The sequence below is a fragment of the Chinchilla lanigera genome, unplaced genomic scaffold (assembly GCF_000276665.1).
Source record: "Chinchilla lanigera isolate Chin_1 unplaced genomic scaffold, ChiLan1.0 scaffold00068, whole genome shotgun sequence".
Classification (NCBI taxonomy): domain Eukaryota; kingdom Metazoa; phylum Chordata; class Mammalia; order Rodentia; family Chinchillidae; genus Chinchilla; species Chinchilla lanigera.
Genome location: NW_004955469.1, coordinates 10,296,802 through 10,319,445, shown reverse-complemented (window position 1 = coordinate 10,319,445; position 22,644 = coordinate 10,296,802). Strand labels below are relative to the sequence as shown.

Below are 22,644 nucleotides of genomic sequence, written 5' to 3'. Positions count from 1 at the left end.
GACAGCTTGCTGAGAATTAGGCCCTGGGCAGTGGGAAATCCAGGAGGATGGGTTGGGAGAAGGTCAAGGGGAAAAGAATGAAGGCAAGTAGGGGGTAGGGGCTCTAATACCCCCTAAGCAATCCACTTTACAATGTGGCAGAAAAAGTTTCCAGTGAACTTCATCCCCAGAAGAGACCTGTTTTACCCACAAGGTCAAAGGTTAAGAAGAGTAGAAGAAAAAAGAGAAGGGAGGGAAGACGGAATAAAGTGACCATCAGAGGCTGTTCAATCTTAATTCATTTTATTCTACAAAATGCTACTCAACGGAAAGTGGAAAAGCTAACAAAAAAAAAAATACCGCGAGGGAAAAATGTTTTAATATGTTCTTTCTTCCATAGCAGCAAGCTTTTTCTAACAAGCTTTCTTTAGTGCAAATACTGTAGGCTTGTGTTACATACAGTAAAACAACAGAACAAAACAACAACAAATACCACCAGAGATGCTTCCGAGCAGAGCTACTCCTCAATTTTCAAAACTACACAAAGATTTTGGGCTCACAATCCTACCTGGAAAGGTCAATGTAAGAGATCGGACCATTTCACCATTACTTTTTTAAAACTCAGGAAAAAAGGTGCCCAGAAAGGTAATCAAGTTCCCCACAGAGCTACAGAAACCTTGTACAACTTGTTTGCCTCCAGGGTCTAATAGTAGACTTCACTCCACATCATCAACGTATCTCAAATACAAATGCACAAAGCTTGTGGGTTTCCACTATATACCAAAATACTATTATATACATCTCCCACTGCAAAAGACACCTGATACCTAGTCTTTATACAAAGTCAAATATTTTCTTCCTCAAAATCAAGTGACCACAAACTAAAATAAATGGAATAATTTTTTTAATCATAGCAGAGAAAGTAATTTTTGAGGAACAGGGCAGGGTCTTTCACTGTGTCCTCTTACAATGTATATTTCTTGACAGCCACTGTCCCCAGAGGAATGACAGCCCACCTTTAGAAACAGAACCTTTTTATACAGTTTATACAGCACATGTCACAAATCACTTGGGAGACAAAAAAGCAAAATTATTGCAAGTTTTTAAAGAAGAAAATGAGAGAGAGGAAAACAACTGAATATTTTAATGCTATGTTTCTATTCAGGCTTGGTACAACACAAAGATGTAAACATTTAAAATAAATAATAAAATAAATGTCCATTTCTTTTCCCCCTTCCCTTCTCATGCCCCCTTCCCCATCAAAATCTGACACTATCCCTCCTGAACGTGTTGTCAGCATTAGAAAATTAAAACCCTTTGTTGACATGTGGCCAAAAACACAAGAAGCATGAGAAGATGCCAAATTAGTAGTGGGGTGACTGGGTTTCCTTCCAAAAAGCTGCAAAACACAAGCACACCTGGAAAAACACATATATGCGTGCACACACATACACACACGCACACACACGCACACACACACACACACACATACACCTGTCAATAAATAGTGAGATGCTGGCTTTTAAGATGAATGCCAAGACTCAACAAGCAGAACATAGCAAGACCCCTTTACTTAAGTTTAAAAAGAAAGTTATACACACCAATATCCCATTGGTCCACAATTCTATAAAGACTCAGGTCACCCCTCCAGCCATCTGAGGAGTACAAAGGAGCACAGGCTGAGCACAAGGAGGAGGGCAGATACCATAGGGGATGGGTCTTTGAGAACAAACTTCAGACTAACAGCAATCTTACCTTGGGTCTTTGGAGAAAGACCTTCTCACCTCCAAGTGTTTTTGTTTAGCCACTACTTGGGGGCCTTTTATAAGGGGATTCCTTTATCCCTTAATCTCATCCTGAAGGGGATAAATATGAAAGTGCCTAACAGTGCCTGGCGCATCGCAGGTGCTTATTCTTTTCCTTCTTAAGGGGCCACATGGATGTCTGATCAGGGAAGGAAATCAACCTCATTGTTGCACGGCAAGATTGCAAGGAGCACTGTTGGTCCATCAAGGAAAAGGGAGAAATGAGCTCCCATGCTCCAGACAGGTTGGCCCCCTCATGACACTTGGAGTCAGGTGGGAACAGAGACTTCTTTCCCCAAAGGCTAAGAAAAGCAGCAGCCCCGGATGGCTCTTGGCTTTGAGATGCTTGTGTGACTGGCCACACTGGGAACATCTGGCCTCCCAACAGACAGAATGATGACTCTTTCACAACAACTTCCACCCCCAGGGAATTCTCTGCTTGGAGCTGGCTCTGGAAATTTTCTATGCATCACCTGGGATCTGTTTTCTTTCCTGTCCCCAGCCACCCAGCGACCCGGCCAAGGGGAGGACTGTTCCCAGAGAGGCCAGCCAGGTGGCCATGAGGAGTGTGTGTCACACTAGCCAATCGAGGAGTGCCTGCAGTGTGCATCCCAGAGCTGCGTGCAGCACAGCTGGAGTCCACACAGCTGCCTCACGGCCGAGTTCACAGGGAGGCAGAGCAATTCCTTGCCCAAGCACAAAGGAATCCCCACTGCAGCCGTTCCCTTAGCTGGAACCGTGGAGGGGCGAGCAGCAGGCCGGGCATCTGGTGATGCTGGAGCAAGGATGTGTATGCGAGTGAACTTGGAGAGTGAGCCAGGAGGACGAGAACTGAGGATGCACTCACGACTCAGGTGTGAATATGCAGCCTTCCCCAAATAACCGCTGGCTCTGGGGAAGCCAAATATCCTCCTAGGACAAAGCAAGAGGTCCGTGAAGGGCTGAAAGTCAGAGGCCTCTTAAGTCCCGAGGGCTGGCTGGTTCCAATACCAGTGGGGCTTGAAATCTGAACCAAAGCCAAACTCTGGCTCAGGAATGTCCAGCTTGCCTCCAAGTCACAGACTGTGATCTGCACGGGAATCCATGCAGCACACAGTGGGGCATAAAGGGGCTTTTAGAAAAAACAGGCCAGAAAACAGCTTCATTTGGGATGTAGCTATATGCACAAAGAAGCAAGTAACTCCCACCTGGCTACAAATACCACCTGAGATGATTAAGCCTTTCCAAGCTCAAAGCACCCAGTTTTCTTTGCCCATCTCCTGCTACTCCTGGCTGCCTCTGGCTTCTTTGATTAATCTGAGATCAGGAAGTCAGTTGGCCAGTCTTCTTAGGAGCGCCCTTCTCAGAGGCCCTGGAAACCAGAAGGCAGCCAGGTAACACGGGAAAGAATGCGTTCAAAGTATCTTGAACAAAATCTTTTCTCTTTTACTCTCCTCTCTCTAGGTGGCTGACCCTTGCACACGTCAATTCCAACCCTGCTAGGCTGTGTATTTTAAGCATATGGCTCTTCCTCCTTTCTAGTGCACGCCTAGGGGTGTGAAAGGAGCAGGGCTGAGAAGCCGTCTCTGCTCTCTCCAGTTGGAAATTTAAATGCCACTGGGCTTGATTAAAATAGCATTGATACCATTTTAAGTGGGTGGACAATGATCTCTAGAGCCGGATCACCAATGGATTCTCCCTCAGAGCACTAGCCCTGTGGAGGCCAGAGGGACAAGAAGCCACTTCCCAGGACAGAGATCACCATGCTCTGGGGAGGAAGGGCTCAGGGCTGGGAAGCAGCCACGCTGCGTTGTGCTCTTGCTGAAGGTCAGGAGGCCCACAGGAAGGGGCAGCTCTCCTGCAGCGGGAAGCCACACATCCTAGCTCTGATTTCAGCAGCTGGAAAGACAACAGACAGTCAGATGGTGCACAAGCTGCAAGCCCCAGCGTGCGGCTAACTGTGTGCAGCTTGTTGACCATGGGGCCAGAAGGGCACCCTGGGGTGAGGCAAGGGAGTGTGAAGAAACAGCATTCACTCCTGAATCAGGTGGCAATGACCACAGAGGCCAGACAGGGCACAGCACTTCAGATATGCGTGGCCAGGTCAGGCAGGGCAGACTGGGTGCCGGGCTGCTGCCACTGCTGACACCACCCCAGGGACAGCCTTCCTTCTCCCAGTCCCATCCTGGGCCCTTCCATCCTCTGAGGCTTGGGGAGGAGTCACCTGCTGCAATCTGGGGAGGGTCCAGCCCCAAGCTCATTAAATCTCCATGGGTGGCGTCACCATGAAAGCCAGGGAAGGGTGGAGGCCAGCAGGCCTGGAGTGATGTGTGGTTCTGAGGGAGGAACGCCTCCCCAGTCTGGAGAGAAGGGTCCAGGGGCACAATGGTGAGGCAGTAATTACAGGAGACGCCCTGCTCAAGACACCAGGGGAAGGGAAGCTGTCTGGGACACCCATGTGGCTTTGTTGGCACTACTTCTGGCCTGGTAATTAGGCACTTGGCACACCCAGACTGTGCCCGCCATCTCACTCACACCCTTTCTTCTGGCCACGTCGATCCTCCGAAAGCTGTCACTGAGGGTGAGAAGGAAGGGTCCTTCGGGCCTCTTGGTGATGGTGGCATTTCCGGGGAGCTCAGAGAACCCTGCTGGTGGTTCTGGTGATGGCAGTGCCGAGGGGAGTGTCGGGGAGGGAAGGTTCTGTATTGCACTTTGTCCCCTTCTGGACCAGTCAGCCCCAGCAGAAGAGTCACCTGCTGCCCCATCTCCAGAAATGAAGAGTTTTAATATCCAGATTACCCCGGTGAAATGTCATGGCAAATTTGATAAAAATCAAGAAGAAGTAAAACCAACACTGGGGAAGGATGGGGCAAGTCAAGGGGGGGCAAAACCAAAGGCACTGAGCATGCTTGGTGGGGCAGGGAGAGACACCATCACTCCAGAGACAACAGCATGACAAAGGGACAAGAACTGTCCAGGCCAGCTCCAGGCTCTTCAGAAGCCACCAAACCAAGCTCTCCATGGCTTTTCAAGAAAGAGGATTTGCTTCCAAGATGAATGACGGAGAAGAGAAGATCCTGGGACTTCCAAGAGATCAACCAAGTCCTCGAACACCTCACCATCAAGTCCCACCTGGGTCCCCCAGAGCCTGGAAGCTCCCTAGCAGGCCCCCTCTTGTCCTCACGGCCCTGGAGCGCTGGAACATGCTGGTCCCTGGGAAGGAGGCAGTGATGAGGACCCCTCCAGAGCTGTAAGGAGCACGGGGTTACAGAGCCAGCAGAGTGGGGGAGTTCAAGGAGTCTGATGACTGGTCCCCGCTGCTACTGCTTCTGCGATGGGCCTTGGAGCAGGACTCAGAGGGGGATGCGGGCGACTCCTGCTCCAGGACGCTGGGGTAGGTGAAGACGAGGTTCGAGGTGCCTGGAGTGATGGCAGGCGTGGAGGTCACCACGATGGGGGTGTGCAGGGGCTCCTCCCCGTAGAAGCCCCCGGCAATGCTGATGGGCTTGATGACGGAACGCTGGGCCTTGTCCAGCCCTGCCGAGGAGGACGAGGGGCTGTCCTCTTCCAGGGGCTCCTGCTTCACCACCACGGCACCCACCGCACTGCCCCCACTGCGCATGGGATGTAGCCCAGGGCCCGGGGACGATCGGCGCTCCTCGGGGCTGATCTTACACACAGGCCCATGAGCCACCAACATGAACTCCAGCTTCTCCTTCTCCTTCTGCAACTCAGCAATCTCTTTCTGCAGGCCTGATTTCTCCTCCTCCAGTTCCTCTGTCTCCTGCATAGAAAAGAGGGATGTAAGGGACAGCAGCCTTCCAAGGGCGTCGTGGGGGACAGGGCTAGTCTAGGTGAGAAAGGGAAAAGCAGCAAGGTCCTCAGATAACTTACTGTGACAGCAGCCAGCTCACACAGCTGGCCACAGACCACACTGGTTCTGAGTCATGTGGTGGCTCACAACTGCTTTTACTTGCAAAGGAGGAAAGTCAGCTGGGTAGAGGGGTGAAATAATCGTAGTTGCCATAACTAGGCACTTACTTTGTGCCCGACACTGTATTAAGCATTTCACAGATCATTTCCTTCAGTCTTCCAGAAGCTTTTGAAAGCAGATGTTATCATCAACCCATTTTTGCAGATGAAGAAACTGAGTTTCAGAGAGGTTTAGTACTTTACCCAGAGTCACAGAGCCAGCAGGTAGGGCCGTCCAGATGTGAATCCCAATGTATCTCATTTCACAGTCAAAGTCTACATTCTACCGCCCCTGCCTCCCCAGGGGAACAGAGGCTTACATGGGAGAAGGGAGCACAAAATGTAGCCCCAAAAGCAGTCCCACCCCATCACTCCTCCTCAGCTCCCCACCAGTCACCCCGTGGACACAGACCCTGAATCTGAAGCTGCGAGCTAGTGGAGACTTGGTGGTGAACATTCTTCTATCCCCAGCACTGGGACAATGCCTGGCTTGAAATCAATGCTCAGACAATCTCTGTGGGATCCTCCTATTCCTGCTCCAGTTTCTAAAGCCCCTGTCCCTGGACTCAAAGAACTTGGAGCATGCTCAGTTCAGCCACAGGAGGAAAGGGGAGGTACCTGACAGCCTGTGTGGTCAGTCGCCCCGCAAAGACCTCGACCCCCCTCTTTCCCACGAGTGCACACGAAGGGGCAGCTGTGGGAGGGGAAAGGTGTGAGTCACCAGCCTCCTCCCCACTTTTTCCCTCGCTCGGATTCCTGTTCGTGAATGAGGAGATACCAGATACCGGCAAGAGCTTCATTAAGCAGAGCTTAGTATATTCCGGGGTGAAAAAGTTTCCGTCTGTCTCAAGGGTCTGACGAACGTCATGAGCTTGTGAGAGGCTTCCTGTGGAGGATGTGGCTCAGGGGCCTGGGCGGCTGGGTCAGAGCTCGGGGAAGCAGGGGTGAGGGATGTGAGGCTTCTGCGAGGAGGCAGGACGGTAGAAGGACCTGGGGGAGGGCTTGTCTGGGGCTGGCGGTAAGAGACACCTCCTGCAGTGCGCGTGGCCAGGAAGATTAGCAGTGGGGAGGGCTGTGCTGGGGAGGTTTCTGTGGCATCCACCTCATCCGGGAGGGAGAACTACAGCCATCCTCCCTGGCTCTAACACCACCACGGGGCATTACTACAGGCATGAGGGAACACACAGTACATATTCAGTGCCTGAGGGCAGGGCTTTAGGAGGGAACGAGGGATGGTACCAGGAGTATGAAAGCCCCTGACGAGATGTACTCCAAAGCCCCATCCTGGCCGGCACTGTGAGGACCACTGACAGTCTCTCAGACCCCCACCCACCCACTTAGAAAACATTCCCAAGAGAGCCAGCCCTGGCTTTGGGCTTCCTCACACTGCACATGGCCCTCCTTATAGGGCCAGGCGCTGGAGGGAGTTACGTGACACTGGTCAGGTCAAGCTTACCAGAAGGAGGGGCAGGGCCATGGGCCCCCAGGTCTGGGCAATTAGGGAGCATGAGAGTGACTCAGAAGGGCAGAATGAGGCGCCAAGGCTCACGGCAGAGGTGGGGAACCCTGCTGCCAACAAGGGAGATGAGAAACCCTAAGAACACGCAGCTCAGCTGGCACACGACCTGTCCACACTGGGTCTCACCCCCACCTCACTCCAACCAGAGCCCTTAGGCTAGGCGGAGCCACCATTGTCAGCAAAGCAGGGGGGCAGCTGGAGCCTCGGGAAGCAGCCCGGGAGGGGTGGGTCCGGATCTGCCTTGGCTCCCGGGATTCAGGGATACTGACACCCCCTACCGCCAACACCCAGGGGCCCCAGCAGGTCTGAGAGCACAGAATACTCAGCACTGAGTGACAACAGATGCCAGCCTACCAAGGCTGTCTAGCTCTTTTGTCCAGCCACAGCCTGGTGGCACAGGCCTGCTCCCTCTTTCTCTTTTTCATTCATCAAGGTTGACCCATGTGCTCCAAGGAAGTAATGCTCTGTCTCCGCTGATTCATCCACAGGACACTTGAGCAGAGAGAGCCCTGGGCCCTCTCACTGCCACCCCGAGTGCTCCCACCCTCACAGAGCTCCTCACCGCCTGCAGCTTCTCAGTCAGCTCCCGGCGTCGGTTCCGGCACTTGGCCGCAGCCAGCTTGTTTCTCTCCCTCCGGATCCGACGCTTCTCTTCCTCTTCGGGAGACAGCTAGAGGCCCAGGTCAAGAATCGTGGTTAGGACAAGGTAAATGGTTCAAGCATTTTTAAAAACTGTATTACAAGTAAGGCAGTCAGCTCTTCTGGAACTGAGGAAGGGCAGCAGGAGGGCAAGAGGAGTGTGGCCAGATGCAGAGGTCACAGAACCTACAGTCACCACCATCTGGCTGCCTGGATGGTGCTTGTGGCAGAATCTGCCCTGGAGGGTGATGTCTTGTGTTTAAAGGGAGAACAAGGCAACAAAGGGGCAGAGACTCAGTGGCCTGGCAGCATTTGTCATGTCAACTCTGATTCAAAGCCCAGGCCAGAGAGCAGCCCCTTCCATCTAGCCAGGCCTGGCCCCACCCACTATAGCAGCTTCCTCCAAACGCTGGCTAATTACTCCTCCTCAACATGTGGCCACCTCTGCAAGCCTCATTATCCCCATTTGGGTAAGTAGCTGGGCCAGGAGTCCCCACATAGGCAAGATCAGCCTGGGGGAAATATTCTGTTGCCACAGGGAGGGCCAAGGATACTACCTAGTCCTGACACCTTTGCCAGCCCAAATGCCAGCTGCTCAGAGGTCAGTCCTAAGGAGCCTGGCATAGTCCTCAACTGGACCAGCCGTGCAGAAGGAGGAGCACCCAAGCATGCTAGGTCCTGTTGCCCACCCTTTCCATTTAGTCAACAAATGAGCACCTTCTATGAGCACGACACAGTTCCAGAGCCTTCAGACCGATCTGTAAGCCAAAGGGAGATCCCTCTGCAGAGTTCAGAATATAGCTCCTCGCAATGAGAGTAGTTTGAGAATCACAAGTCAGGCAAGAAGGCAAGAACTCCACTCTGCTGAGTGGGCCAGGGCTCTGCTCAAATACAAACTTGCCAGAGATGTGACTCCAAGAAGATGGCTGAGGGCCAAAACAGAAAGCAAAGCAAAGGAAAGACCTTTCCATCCAGTTGTAAGATCGCAATGCACACCTTCTACGTGTCCAGTGCTATAAGGGGCTTAGAATATTCCAAGAGGAACAATACCTGGCCATTACCCTCAAGGGACACATGGGGGAAAACTGAAGACACTCTTGGGGAAGGAAGATTCTCCCACAGAGGGATGCTGCCTCCATTGCTGGCCACCCCATGAGGGCAAGGGTCACTGTAGCAGCTGAGCCCAGGTCATAGTCCAGGGATGCTCCTTGCTACCCTGGCAGTCTGTTGCTGTGATGTCTTGAAAAGTAAAGCAGGGCACAGCATCAAAAAGGACAACCCATGACTGTCTACCGGGTTGAGGTCATAAGGCCACTTGGCCAAAGTCCTGAGCACTCGCTATCCTTAAACCTGTCTTGACAGCCCACCAGGGCTAGTTCCAAAACTGCCTAGGGTCTGGCTGAAGGCCCAGCAAGCCCGTAGAACTCTCACTGCTAGGGACAAAAAAGAAAAGAGAAAGGACTGGCCTTGGTCCACTTCCAGCCTTCCTTCCCCCAGAAAACTTTGGGTCCCAGAAGTCTCTCCCCTATCTGGTGAGGTATAGCAACTTACGGAAGCTGTTGACATAGGAAGTGTTCAGGGGCGGTGAGATCAAGATGGTTATGGCTTGAGTGTGTCAGCAGCACCACAGACCCGCCCACAAGCCACACACACCCTCCCCTCTCTGCCTCACCAGAGTCACCTCACCTGGGCGAGCTCTGGAGGACCATGAGGTCCCAAGCTGGCTCTTGGTAGCAGGTAGGGGAAGTTGGAGCAGACAGAAGCCTCAGAGAAAAGACCCCAGGGCTAGGAACCTAAGCGCTAAGGTTCTAGGATCCAGTTGCCCATGCTTTTTTAAGACTTTGATTATCTGAACTCCTAAGTGATATGGGAGAAAATTCTTCTAGTTCTCTCCCTTCCTCTCAAAGGAAGGAAATTCTCCAGGCAGATTGTCTTAGGGCACAGCTAGGTAGTGTGGTGGGAAAAAACTCAGGACTGAAGGTCAAAGAGGTGGATTCCAGTCCTGCCTTTGCTACTAACTCTGGACAGCACCTTTGTCCTTTCTGGGCCTCCATTTGTTTATCGAGGATATACAGAGGGAAAATCACAAAAGATGGTTTCCCAAGTCCCTTCCAGATAGAAACGTCTAAAAGTGGCATGAGGTAGGCCCAGCAGAAAATGCAGTGTGACCACAGCACATCTTGTTTCATTGTCCTGCTAGCCAACAAGAGTTCCTCTCAAGCCTGGCTGTTGCATGGTGTCACTTACACCCAGGGAGAATCTGGCTCATCAGTGACCATAGGGCTTTGCACCTGAGACTCTCTGCAGGAAGCTGATTTATAAAGGACATTGTGTTTACTGCTACTGCAATATTTACAACTGCAACTATGGAAAGTAATGGTCAGGGACAGAGTGGCCCCTATCCCAGTGGCAGAGGCCCAACATGCAACCATGAGGTCTATTTATTACCGTGTACCTCCCTGTGGGCCTTGCACTTTGGCCCCACCATAAACAGGTACTGGATACAAGGCGCAGCTTTGTTCGCAGAGGAGCAGAGCTCCTGGAAAAGCGTCCAGTTCCTTGGACTGGTTCTCCCTGCAATTCTAAGCATCTTACTGGCCCTGGATCCACCATTACCCACGGGGAACCATGACTATACTAGCATGTCATGGCCCCTGGGGGTCCTAGAGTAGAATGGATGGTTTGGAAGGGACAGGGTTTCCCATGCTGGAACTGGAGTAGTTCTCCAGGTTCACTTTCAACTGAACAAGGGAGTCCGGGGCTCAGAGTGGCATGGGCCTGCAGGAAGAGCTCCTCAAGGGGAGTCCAGGGAACTGGCTCAGAGCTGTCAAGACTTTCCCCCTCACTTACCAAGTGAGCACAGCCAGATGGGCCTATCCTTGGCTGCACCATGTGCAAGGAGGGCAGACAGAGCCCTGGGAAGGCCTCAGCCCCTTCTTTTAGGAATCATACATGGTCGTGATTTTCCTTTCAGAGACCAGGGGTTCAGTGCCGCCTTGGTTCACTGCGGATGCAGGTGATAGGACTTCTGAATATTGGCAGATGCTTCCTAGAAAGCATAGGCCTTGCCATTTTCTGACTTTCTTCCCTGCCAAGTTAGCCCTCTTTCAAAGCTGAGCCCCTCCCCCATCAGCTAAAGCAGTTGGACAGCTCCTGAGGCCCCACCCAGAATCACTGTACTTCTGGGACATACAGAACATTTCCATGCACTTTGAGTCAAAGGCGTAGGACACCGATGAAGATCAAGAAGTCATGTGGTAGTACCAGCCCTGAGTGTGACTCTGCAGGTGGTCTGCTGGGTGCCTGGTCTGCTCCAGACTCTGGGAGACAGCTAAGGGCCAATCCAAAACAGCTCACAGCATGGTACAGTGGTGCTCACTCTACGGCCTTTGCCAAGGCTCAGAGAAGGATGCTGCTACAGGCAGACAGGACAGCCCTTCCTACTCACTGACACTTCCTACCTACAGTGTGCCTTCCCACATATGATCTCCTTTGAGCATCAAGTTCGGGTTGGCACAGACCACTGTCCCCATTTTGCAGCTGAGGAAACAGAGATTCTTCTAAGGGAGACCAGTGAGATGATAAAGTCAAGCTTGACTCAGGTGTCTACTTCTGACAGAGGCATTGCCTTATCTCCCGTCATTGTCTGGCTCCCTGGCCTCCCCAGTGCATCCAGAACATTAACCCTGCTCCCCAACAGTCTGCAGAAAAACATTCTGTGCTTATGAAGACCCATGGGAGACAACATTAATGTGGCTCCTTTCTGCGGGTCTGAGGTGTACCTGCTCATCTCGCCTCCTGCGGCCCACGGTGGTGCCAATGGTCTTGATCACGCCGGGTCTTGGAAGGGCCATGTGTCCAGGGACAGAAGCCAGGCCCGGCAGGGGGCTGTAGGGGTGTGAGCGGGAGTAGGGGTTGGACATGGAGGTGATCACGGTGGGCTGCACCATCCACTGCAGGTCCTGGCTGGTGGTGATGGCGTTGATGGTGGGGATGAAGGCACTGCCCGAGCCAGGCATATCTACCCGGAACTTCTGAAACGAGGAGAAAGGTATGATTGAGCCAATAAACAGTGAGCAGCAAAGGACAAGCAGAACAAAGGCAAAAACTGAAGACACTGTGGTCAGTGCTTGAGGGCATGGTCAGGACCACGGGGGGCTTCCCTAGACAAATCCTGAGTAGGTACCACACATCCAAGGATCAAGAGGATCTTAACTACTTCTGGGGCCTTGGACTGGCTCCCCAACTGGGGTCCTCAGGACTCCATTCCCAGGTGGCTCAGTTAGGATGCTCCCATATTCCAAATGACTTCTAAGACACCCATGATGCCCAGCTGCTCACACTCACCCTGCAGCCCTCCAGGGTACACATCTGCAAGACGTAGCATCTGGACCTCCAAAGCCTCTGAGTCATCTGCTAATTATTCTCTGGAATACTAGCTCAGGACACCTTGACTTGGGGATCCACATACCAGCAGTTTTGGAGCAATAAAGATCACCGAGAAGCATACTGTGTCTGCACGTGTCACTTTCCAAAGAGGTTCAGAATGAGGCTATGACCCCATCAAATCAAGGCCATGAGAATGTATCCTTTAGCCCATGAGTACAAATATGTGCAGCAGTCCCTGTCCCTCCTTTCCCATCATCAGCATCTCTTTTGAGCCGGACACAGTATCTCTACCGGTTATCTGCACATCTATCTGTCTGGGTTCACATATGTGTCTGCAGGAAACTAGTGCTGCCAGCTCAGAGTCTTCTTCTTGTCTCTTAATTTATGCCCAGACCACATTGCAGAGCTCTCTGGAACATGCTGCAGGAAGCACTCTACTTAAAATACAAGATGATGAAAGAGTACAGAATGAAAACGGGCCGGGTTTCTCAGCACTTGGGCTCAACCTTTCTCCACAGCAGTGCTGGGCAAGTATAAAACGGGAAAGAGGAGAGCCCCCCATTCACAGGAGACAAGTCCCAATGGAGCCCAGGTAAATCCTCACCCTTGGATGATGTCCGCACCCATAAAAAGTTTCTCCAGGTTTTTTCTCCCTTAATCTGGTAGATGAAACAACAACAGTAACAGTAGCACTTACTAAATGACTGGCGCTATGCTAATGTCTCAGCCTAGATTATCTCAGTAATTCTCCCTCTAGGGTAAGAATGACTACTATCTCCTTTTCAAGGCAGAAATTTAGTCTGAGAGCGATTACGTAACTCATCTAAGGCCACACAGGTAATAAGCAATGGGGTCAGGATTCAAACCCAGTTCAGTGTAACAAAGCGGCTAGAGCTCTCCACATGGTGCCACACAAGCTTCTTTAGCATTGCTTCTTTCTTCTTTAAAATCCAGCTCTAAGCAGTGATATCTGGCCCCACTGTCCTTCAGATCACCCTGGCCAAAGATCCCTATAGACCAAGGAGGTCCTGCAGATCTGTTTGGGCCCCAGTGAAATCCTACTATTATAAGCGCGAATCCTATAGTACCCCCCATTCTGGTCCAGTCAGACCAACTAGGAGCATTAGCAACCGCCACCACTGTTATTTCTGTCATGGGTAACAACCTCTGGGTTCCTACTATGTAAATAAAGTGAACCTCCGAGTATCTCACTGAAGTTGGCAGAGTTGGGAATCCTTCCTCACTCACCTCTCTGGCACTCTTCTGACCCAGCCTGGATAGTGGAACGTGGCTGCCTCACCTCCCAGACTTCCCCAGGGCTCCAAGCCAAGGGCACTTGGTGAAGAGAGCCGCCTAGCACAACGTATTTAATAAGAACTGTCAGAGCAATGGGTTGTGGGATTCTGTGAGGAAGGCTGCCCAGTGCAATGGATTCTGGCACTGCAGAGGGCAGCTGCTCAGAGTGACAGATTCCGAGTTGTACCTCTGAAGACAAAACTAATTTGGGCTTCTTACCAGAAGCTAACTAAGAAGAAGCAGGTGTGTGTGAAGGAGGGCTGCGTGCAGAGCACAAAAAAGGATCCAAGTGAGAAATGGTCTCCAAGGAGGAAAGTGGATGGCCAGGCCTGGGCTTTTGGGTTGTGAGGAGACACAGATGTGAAAACAGTGGGCATGGCCAAGCGTATGTAGAAGCACCAAGTCCCACACAGCAGCTTTTCTCTTGGGGTGCTGGGTGGGAGGGACCGGAGTCATATTGCACTTGGAAGTCAGGAGACCTGGCCTAGCCGTAAAGAGCTTTGCCCTGGGCCAGTTCCTCAGGACTCCATTCCAGGGCAGAAAGGGGAACTCTAACACCCAACTCCCTGCACTGTCATGAGGATTAAATAAGTAGCTACTTGTAATCACAGGCTTCAAGGCACCCTGGTGATTCTCAACCCTGGCAGCACACTAGAATATTCTGAGGAGCTTGTCCAGAACACCAGTGGCAGAGCCTCACCGTGAGTGTTCTAAAATAATTGGAGGGGGGAAGGAGTTCTGATAAAGGTATTTTTTTAAACTCCCAAGGAGATTCTAACATGCAGCCAGGATTGAAAGGCTGTGCTCCAAATGGAAGGCACTATCATCATCACCTTCATGCCATCATCTTTACGTGGGTCTGTGTACTCTGCACTAGACGACTCCAGGGAGAATAGCCAGCTTCCACTCCTGGGAAGCACCCAACTTTTGTATTCCGTGTGTCTCCTCAAGCCAGGTTCTGGGTTTGAAGTGCGTTCAGGGCACCCAGTGCCAGGAGCCTCCTCCACGGGGGAGCCGTCAGCTTTCCTTCCAGGAAAGCACCCAAGAAACACTTTTTCCAACAAACAAAAGTGTACCTGTTTCAGGATTGGGGAAACAAGCAAAAACCTGAAGTAAAGCAGGGAGGCTAAGATTACTTAGGGAAGGGAGTTGCCCCTCGGTCCCCCCACTTTACGGATGGCAGGTCCTTAGGTCCTCAGAATGCACTTCTCAGTATGTATCAGCCAGCTTCCTTACAGCAATGGCTTGGTCTAGACAAAACAAGACAGCAATTAAAACAAGGCAGGAGGTAATAACTGCCTCTGAACCGAATGTACACCTTGTTTCAGACAGGAGTTAAAGCCATCTGGATAACACACTGGCTCCAAACTGCAAGGAAAACAATGTCCCATCCCCAGAGGGGACTGGGGCTTGATAAAGAAGGCTTTTGTCTCCAGAGGAGCCTCTCTGGGAGACACACAAAAGTTTCAATTAGAACTGGCAGATGGGCCTTGTCTCAACTCTAAACGTATCATTCCGAAAGCAACACTGGGGTACGAGAAAAGAGATGAGGATATGAGTCTGTGAGCCCACAAGTTAGCCCGGCATTCTTCTAAGCCAACAGGCCCAAGAACCAACCATGGTTCTCTGTGAGTGAGCAAACATTTCACCAAGCTGCAGCATCAGGGCAGTTTCCGCATGCTGTGGAAGTGAGGGGAGAGAGAGGCAACCTGGCTCCCCTGGACTCTGCAGCCCCCAGCAGGCTCCAGGACAGGATTGAAGATGCTGGATGTGTGTGTTGCATTCCAGCCTGGTAAAGCCTTCAAATACTTCACTTAACTGTGTCACCCTGTCTGCTTCTGGGTACGTAGCTATAAAAGGACAAAACAGCCCCCACAGACCTCGTAGAGCTGAATCTGGTAAGCTTTGCTACCAGAGAGCAAAGCCAGATAGGGGCCAGATAGCAAATACTGTAGGTTTTGTGGGCCATACAGTCTATGTCACAACTCAACTCTGCCACCATATCATGTGGGGCACCGTAGATAATATGCAAGCAAACAGGCATGCCTGGACTTCATTAGACTTCATTTATAAAGATACTTTGCCAACCCCCATCCTGGAAGATCCTTCTCACCTCTTAGGGTCAGGTCCTCTGACCCAGGGAGCCAAGGAGATGGGCCTTCTTCATCAGCTTGGACCTCCAAACCCTGAGCTCAAGTTCAAGCCCTTACAAGCTGTGTTGTGGGTCTTTGAGCACGGGAATCTCAGTGTCACCCTAGAGCACCCTGTTCCTGGAGTGCCATGGGCTGCTCCATGGGTAGTGTGTGCCAGAGAACACAGGGCAACTCCAGCAGGCTAGAGAAGTCCTATAGTCATCCATTGCTAACCTGGGAAAATAACCTTTGGGGACTCTATGGGAGGACTTTGAATTCAGACACACAGCTCCCAGCCATGGCCTGTTGCTGAATGGTCTCAGAATGAGGGTTTGGGCCCCAACTTCTCACAGGCCCTCCTTTCCCACAGAGGAATTATCTCAGGGACTCCTGAGCCAGGCAGAAATGGTATTTGACATCAAAGTCATGGTCGGTATTCCTGGCTCAACCACTGGCCAGGCACTTCTCCATCAGATTGATTCTTGCCAGGGGTCCCCAGTCATTCACACCACAAGCCCTGTGGGCTCTGCGACTTGCGCATCGGGAAGGCAGGTGTGATGTCTGGGAAAGGACTAGGCTCTTTTTCTATTTTTAGATTTCCAAGATAGGGAAAGGAAAATTCCAACCTCCCAGAAGACTGGCTGTAGGAAAGAGAAAGGGTAAGAGCAAATGCTGTCTGAGTGCTTCCCACGCTGTCCTTCTCGGAGTTCCACACCAATACAACGCAAATGCTCTGCATTCTTACGGAAGCCAGGATGTCCTCCAAAGCCTTCAAAGCCGCCAGTGTGGAATTTAACCAGTCTTCACAGAGTGCGCGTTGGACAACACCGTCCAACCTTTCCTCCTCTGAGGAAATACCACTTAGGTCACAATGGAAGTTGTCACTAGTAACTCATGATTTCCAAAGTCTTATTGTATACAAACACACCAGCTCCTTTGCTTTCTCAGCTTCACTGGAAAGAACCCCTTAGTTCTCTATTACCTTACTGCTTGGGTGAAAAAAAAGGAAGGAAAAAAAAAAGAAAAAGATAACAGATATGGAGCCATCCCCAGGTTTCCTGGATTATTTGTTCCCAGAGTCCTGCTGGCCAGAAACTCCACTCCAAAGCACTAGAGAATTTATTCCACTGCCCTAGGGACCTTATCCTACTGCCACCAATCCTCTGAGCTCTGCACTCCACAGGAAGGCTAACATCTCATCTTGCTTTAGATCTACAGAACATCAGTCACATAACAGGGCTGAGAGACAGGGCTGAGAAATCTCCCATCTTCCCCCTCCAGGCCAGGAAGCTGAGAAGGAGTAGAATTACAAATAGGGTTTGGAATAGATATATTTACCTCAATCAGAGCAGCTGCCATAGTTGTGAAATACTGTGGCCGCCAAAAGTTACCAGATGAGACAAAGTAATGACGCTATTTTTCTTTCTTTCAAAGTGAGTTTCCTTAATTCTGAAAACAAATATCTCTATTCCTGTTTAACAGAGGAAAACAAAAACAAAAAAACAGGTATAGATGGCAAAGGTGCTGGCATCAGAGATGCCGGCTTTGGTGTGCTTGGTCAAGGGGAGGGGGCAGTTTCCCAGGCAAACCGTCAAGATTGAGAGCCACAGAACTTGGGGTCACCCCAACTTTATAGGTCAGACTTGGTTTTCCAAAGTTAATTTGGTAATTTCTGAACATCTAATTCACCCTTAGGGGGCCAAAGGTTTGTTAGGAGGGAGGATTTCCAAAAGAAAAGGGCATTGTAGAATGTCTCTGAGTCTGACCACAGCCACAATGTTGAAGTATTTAGTCTCCTAAAGATCAAGGATGATGGGCCAACGGTAACTTAGATGTGTAAGTTCTGGTGTGTTTGTGTTAGACAGGAAAGGAAAAAAATCAGGATTCCTAATTCTACATTCACCTTGAACAATAAGACAGGCAGAAATACAGTCACGGAAATGCACTCAGGGTTTTAGATACGAAATTTCAACTGCCACTCAGACAATACACGACTGCTATTTCACCCCATTCACTTTGACAAAAACGTAAGTCTGACTTCTACCACCAAGAATCAGTGGATCAGACAAATTCCTGGGATAGCATTTTGTTTGTTCTTAATCTACAACATCTGTAGGATCAAAGCAAAAAGTAAAATTAAATTCAAAAGGACCCAGATCATTAATATACAATTCTCATCTTCCCACCAATTCTGAATGACCCACACACATATACGAATACATAAAGAAAATAAGCCTTGAGGAGGCCATAATATTGGTACTGGCCCCTAAAGAACAGACATCAAAACAGAGAAAAGGAAAAAAGCATTTTCCAATCAGGTTTTATTTAGAACGAAAAGTAAATAAGTAAAAAAGAAACTCATTTTGAAGTCAAGTCATTCCTAGTTAACCACTGTTAAATATATGGCATTTATTTGTCCTTAAATAAAAAGAAAAATCCTAAGAATTCCAAAAACTAACCAAGTTGACACTCTTTTGGGGCTGGAAAAATACATTCCCGAGAGAGTTTTTCTAAAAATGTCCCGTAGGGGGCACCAGAGAGGTACAATAGAGGCTGACTTGGGAATCACAGTCATTTCTGGTAAAAGTTCTTTGATGTGAGGAATGTCCCAGCCTGGTACAGTTGGCAAAAGTTCACTCCGGGGAATTTTGTGCGTGCATGTGTACGTGTGTGTGTGTGTGTGTGTGTGTGTGTATTTGGGAAAGAGTGGCTGAGAAAGAAGACAGCTTGTCTGATATTCCTTGATTCCAAAAGGAAATAGCCGGCTTAATTTATTTTCACAAGTTATCTGAGAAACAGACAAATAGTAGCCTTGGAAAGTTCTTGGTCTTGTTTTTGTTTTGTTCATTAAAAGGGGGCCTGGCTGATGAAAACAAGTTATGAAATGACCTGTGTTTGTGTAACTGGCTGGATTGCGTAATGCCTGGGCCCAGAAACCTAACAGTCAAGCAGCCAGGCACAGTATATATCTGGGAGGTGTTGTCCTAGGAAAGACAGGGAAGAAAATAACAACAACAACAAAACTTACTCCAGGAGGGGAAGGTGTAACTGCTCCTAACAAATCTAAATCACCAATCTAAATCACCAATCTTTCAGATTAAAGCTTTAACTGCAACAGGAAATATTTTTCGTGATTCAAGTTCCTGCCTTATACCCGAACTGAGGCTTTAACAAATAGCTGTCTGCCCCCTGCTCGCCAAGTCCCTGGAATCTGTGGCCCTGAGTTCAGTTTGCCTTCTGCAGCTAGAGAGGAGAAGAAAGCTCTGGACTGAGTACAAGCAACAAACTTATCTGAAGAGCTGGACCCTACAAATAGGAATCAAGAACTGTCTCACACTGATTGGTCCACTGCTGTGCCATAAAGGAGGAAGCCCAGCAACTAACCACCAGAAAAGTCTGCCCATAAAGGCAGCTCAGAGAAGTAAAGTGATTACAGGATTTATCGGGTATGTAATAAAGTTACCTTGAGCCCAAGCTCAGGCGAGGTCAGAGCGCAAACTTTCAGAGGAACAACAGCTCTGAGGTCAGTCTTTAGGACCACAGAATAATTCTGTGAAAAGTCAGAGCGATGGTGGAAAAGCTCTCCTCGCTGCTCTCCCTCGTCCCTCCCCTAAACACCATCCCAGTTCAAGCAGAAACAAAAACTCGTCTAAGCGAAGTACCTTGCCAATCCCTCTGGTCTGAAAGGCACACTGCTCACACTGCTGGACCGAACAGGCAGGCGTACATAAGAACGTGTGTGCTGATTGTTGCTAATTGCAAAATCTTCATGTGTTACAGCATGCTAGAAATTAGCCAACAGCTGCTTTTTGCTTCGGTAATGAGGCCCCATTACACTCTACTGGACTGAGTTCTCTTCCTTCTTCCTACCACTGGTTTCCTGTCTGATTTGCTTCCAAAACGGAATTGCCTCCACTCACATCCTGGGCTCAAAGCCCTAGTGACACAGATTATTCAGCTGGGGCACTGATGTCCGGTCTGACTTCCCATCCAGGCCCTAGGGTCTGAGCAAAGCTAGGCAGTGAGACTGTACTGTCAAGGATCACTGTCTCAGATGAGTTAATGAAAAGAATAGAGAAGTCCAAAGAGCCCTTTTTGATTCCAGGAGGAGGACAGAGGCGTTTTGGGTTTTGTTGAACTGGAAAGTGAGGGAATGGATATAAACTATCCTAACCCATTAATTAATGATGTTTGAGGCCAACACAAACCACCAACTGGACCGGGAAGCAAACATAATGAACTTTTCAGGTAAGATTTTTTTCTTTTTTTGGTTTTTCTCTGGTACCGGGAACCGAACTCACGACCTTGTGCTTGCCAGGCAGGCACTTTGCCACTGAGCTAAATCCCCAGCCCCTTCAGGTAAGATTTTAAACTCATCACCTGGGCACTCATTTTAAGGGCGCATACTCAATGCCCAGACTAGGCCTTCTACAATGGGTACTTGGGCAGTACAGGGGTAGGGGTAGGGGTGGGAGCTATAGAAGAAAGACACCGAAAACCATTTAGGGGACTCAGCCGGTACCGGGAATCACTTTGAAACAGGTATTTCTCTTCAGATTCAATAAAAAGCCATGTTCACATTATACTCTCCAGCTGGGCCCACCCCTTCCTGGAAGACCCCCCAACCCTCTCGTCTGTCTGGCTTCTACAGGCAAAGGCCACTGCTTAATGGAGCAATTCATGCTGTAGAAGTCTTGGCTAGAGACCCCACAGATGCTGACCACATCTGTGGGCTTTGGTTTGCAGAGGACCCTGAGTGTTAACCCAGCTCCTTCACAAAACACAAGGAGCTGGGGGAGCCGCAGCTGAGGGAACCCACGCCACCAGCACCTTTCTGGTACTTACAGACACACTGATCACAGGCTCAATCCCTCCAGTGTAAACCAGTCCGGCTGCTTTAGAAGGCAGTTGTTTTTCTGCTTCCAGAACCACCCAGGAGACCAAGTGATGTCTCTTTTCCTTACTTCTCTCTGACAGCCTCCTTGCCCCGGCTACCCCCAGACCCTCAAGGCACTGCTCCCAAAGCAGCGCAGGCTCCTGCCTCAACCCTTACAGGAAACTGACGCAGGCGCGCAGGCAGCCGGGGCCAATCAAGGCCGGCCTCTTTCCTGACCTTCGCACCTGATTCCCAGAGGCAACCCTCCCCATCACTCCCCATTACTTGAAGCAGCCCAACCATGTTTCTGAGTCCCCAGTCTTTTTCAGAAATGAGCTACGACTGATGGAGGCCAAAAGAGAGGGAGAGGGCTTTCCCCAGGAACAGGGCTGTTGGGAGGGATTAGTGGGTGCAAAGATTGCCTTCTCTCTCCATCGTGGAGATGAGGGAAGGCGGAAGGTGGGGTCCTGGAAGAAGGGAACAGGCTCCTGGACGGAGAATCTGCAATTCCAGGAGCTTTTCTGAGTAGCAAAGGGTTTGTTGGTCCTTCAAGCCCACACTGCCCAATACGGTTAAAAAAAAAAAAAAGTGCTAGGGTGGGTGGGGCAGAGCAGGGCGAAAATCCACAACTTACAACAGTGGCCCCTAGGTATGTTCTTGCCAAGCCAAGAAGAGGAAAAGCAAGCAAGCCAGAGGCAGTGGCGGTGAGAGGAAGGCGGAGGAGTCCACTCGCGCCGCCAGGTGCACCCACGGCCCGCACCTACCTGCTGGCCGCCGCCGCTGGAGTAGGACTCGGCGTGCGCAGGAGAGCCGCTGCTGCCCCGGGACGAGGTGTCAAAGTTCCCGGGATAATCCTGGTACATGATCCGCGGTGGGGGCCGGAGAGGAAACAGGGTGTTTTTCTTTCCCCGCCCTCGCCGCGGCCGCGCTCAGGCTGCTGCGCGCTCGCTGGTCCGCCGGCCGCGGTCTTCGCTCCCGGACTTTCCCCAACGCCGGCGGGAGCGGGCCGCGAAGTGGCGACACCCGGGAAGTGTCTCCCAGCGCCTTGCACCGCACTTCTTTCCTGCTCTGCGAGCGCCGCGGGACCAGTTGTCCACCCGGTCCCTCCCTCTAAAAGGTCGCCGGTCCCTCGGTCCCTCCCTTGCGCGCACCCTCCCGCCCCCGCGCGCAGCCGGAGCTGAGCCGCGACCGACGACCCAAAGAAAAATTGGAAATGAAAACTGAATAGGAGCCCGGCGAGCCTCGCCTGTCAGATCTGGGGTCCCCGGATTGTAGAGAGGGCCAGAAAAAGGCGAAAAGAAAGGCTGGCGGCTTGGAGAAACTTCTGTTTCCTCCTTTTAGAAAAGGAGCCCGAGAATAAACTTCCTGTGGCCGGCTCTCCGCCTGAGTTTCGGAGCGCTCGGACACTTGATTTGAAGGCGGCGTGCGCCGGTGCCGCGCAGACGAGCGCGCCCGAGGGACAGCGGCCGGTGGGCTTCGAGCTGCGCCGGTGAGAGGGACGCGGCCCTGCGCCCCGCGCCCCGACTGCACCCCTCGCCGGCGTCCGCTCCCGGACGCGCCCGCCTCGCGCGTCCGCGCCTCGCCCTCTCTCTCTCTCTGTCCCTGCCGAGCACCGCTCGCTCTCTGGTTCGCTCGGAGCCCCTGCGCTCTGCCCGAGATGAGTCACTACAATGGCACGAGTTCAACTCCACACTCTTTATTCTCCAGCCCCTACCACATGGATTCACTCACGTCAACCCGAGACTCCACCTCGTAGGGAGGAGCGCGCGAGGAGGCGGGGGGTGGGGGCCGAGGAGGAGGAGGAGGAGGAAGAGCGCGGGAGGGGAGGAGGCGGGCGCAACGCTCCCTCCAGGCCCCGGCTCGCGGCCGCGCTGACGCCAGCCACACACCCCGCGCGAGGAAGGAAGGCGGTGGCGAGGGTGGAAGCGGGTGGCTCGCGCGGTTTGAGGGAGCCGAGGTAGCCCTGGCCCTTCCCACCCCTCCGGGCCCAGCGCCCTTGGTCTGTTCCACTGGCTCACGTTGCCAAAGATGGTCATTTGCGTTAGAGGACGCGAGTGC

At 51.2% G+C, this 22,644-nt stretch overlaps 1 protein-coding gene across 4 annotated transcripts; it reads right to left on the bottom strand.

Moving 5' to 3' along the window:
• Positions 1-265: 265 nt before the first annotated feature.
• Fosl2 (FOS-like antigen 2) lies at positions 266-22,267 on the bottom strand. 4 transcript variants are annotated; one of them, XM_005400525.2, is made up of 4 exons: positions 21,351-22,267; positions 11,676-11,927; positions 7,817-7,924; positions 266-5,547 (listed from the first exon to the last, which is right to left on the bottom strand). In XM_005400525.2, exons 1-4 carry the CDS (start codon positions 21,447-21,449, stop codon positions 5,029-5,031), a joined length of 978 nt encoding a protein of 325 aa, XP_005400582.1. In that variant the 5' UTR covers positions 21,450-22,267; the 3' UTR covers positions 266-5,028. The 4 variants fall into 4 exon arrangements, with proteins under 4 accessions (XP_005400582.1, XP_005400584.1, XP_013378093.1 ...); XM_005400527.2 differs by lacking the exon at positions 21,351-22,267 and adding an exon at positions 19,373-19,468; XM_013522639.1 differs by lacking the exon at positions 21,351-22,267 and adding an exon at positions 14,412-14,435.
• Between the last annotated feature and the right edge of the window lie 377 nt (positions 22,268-22,644).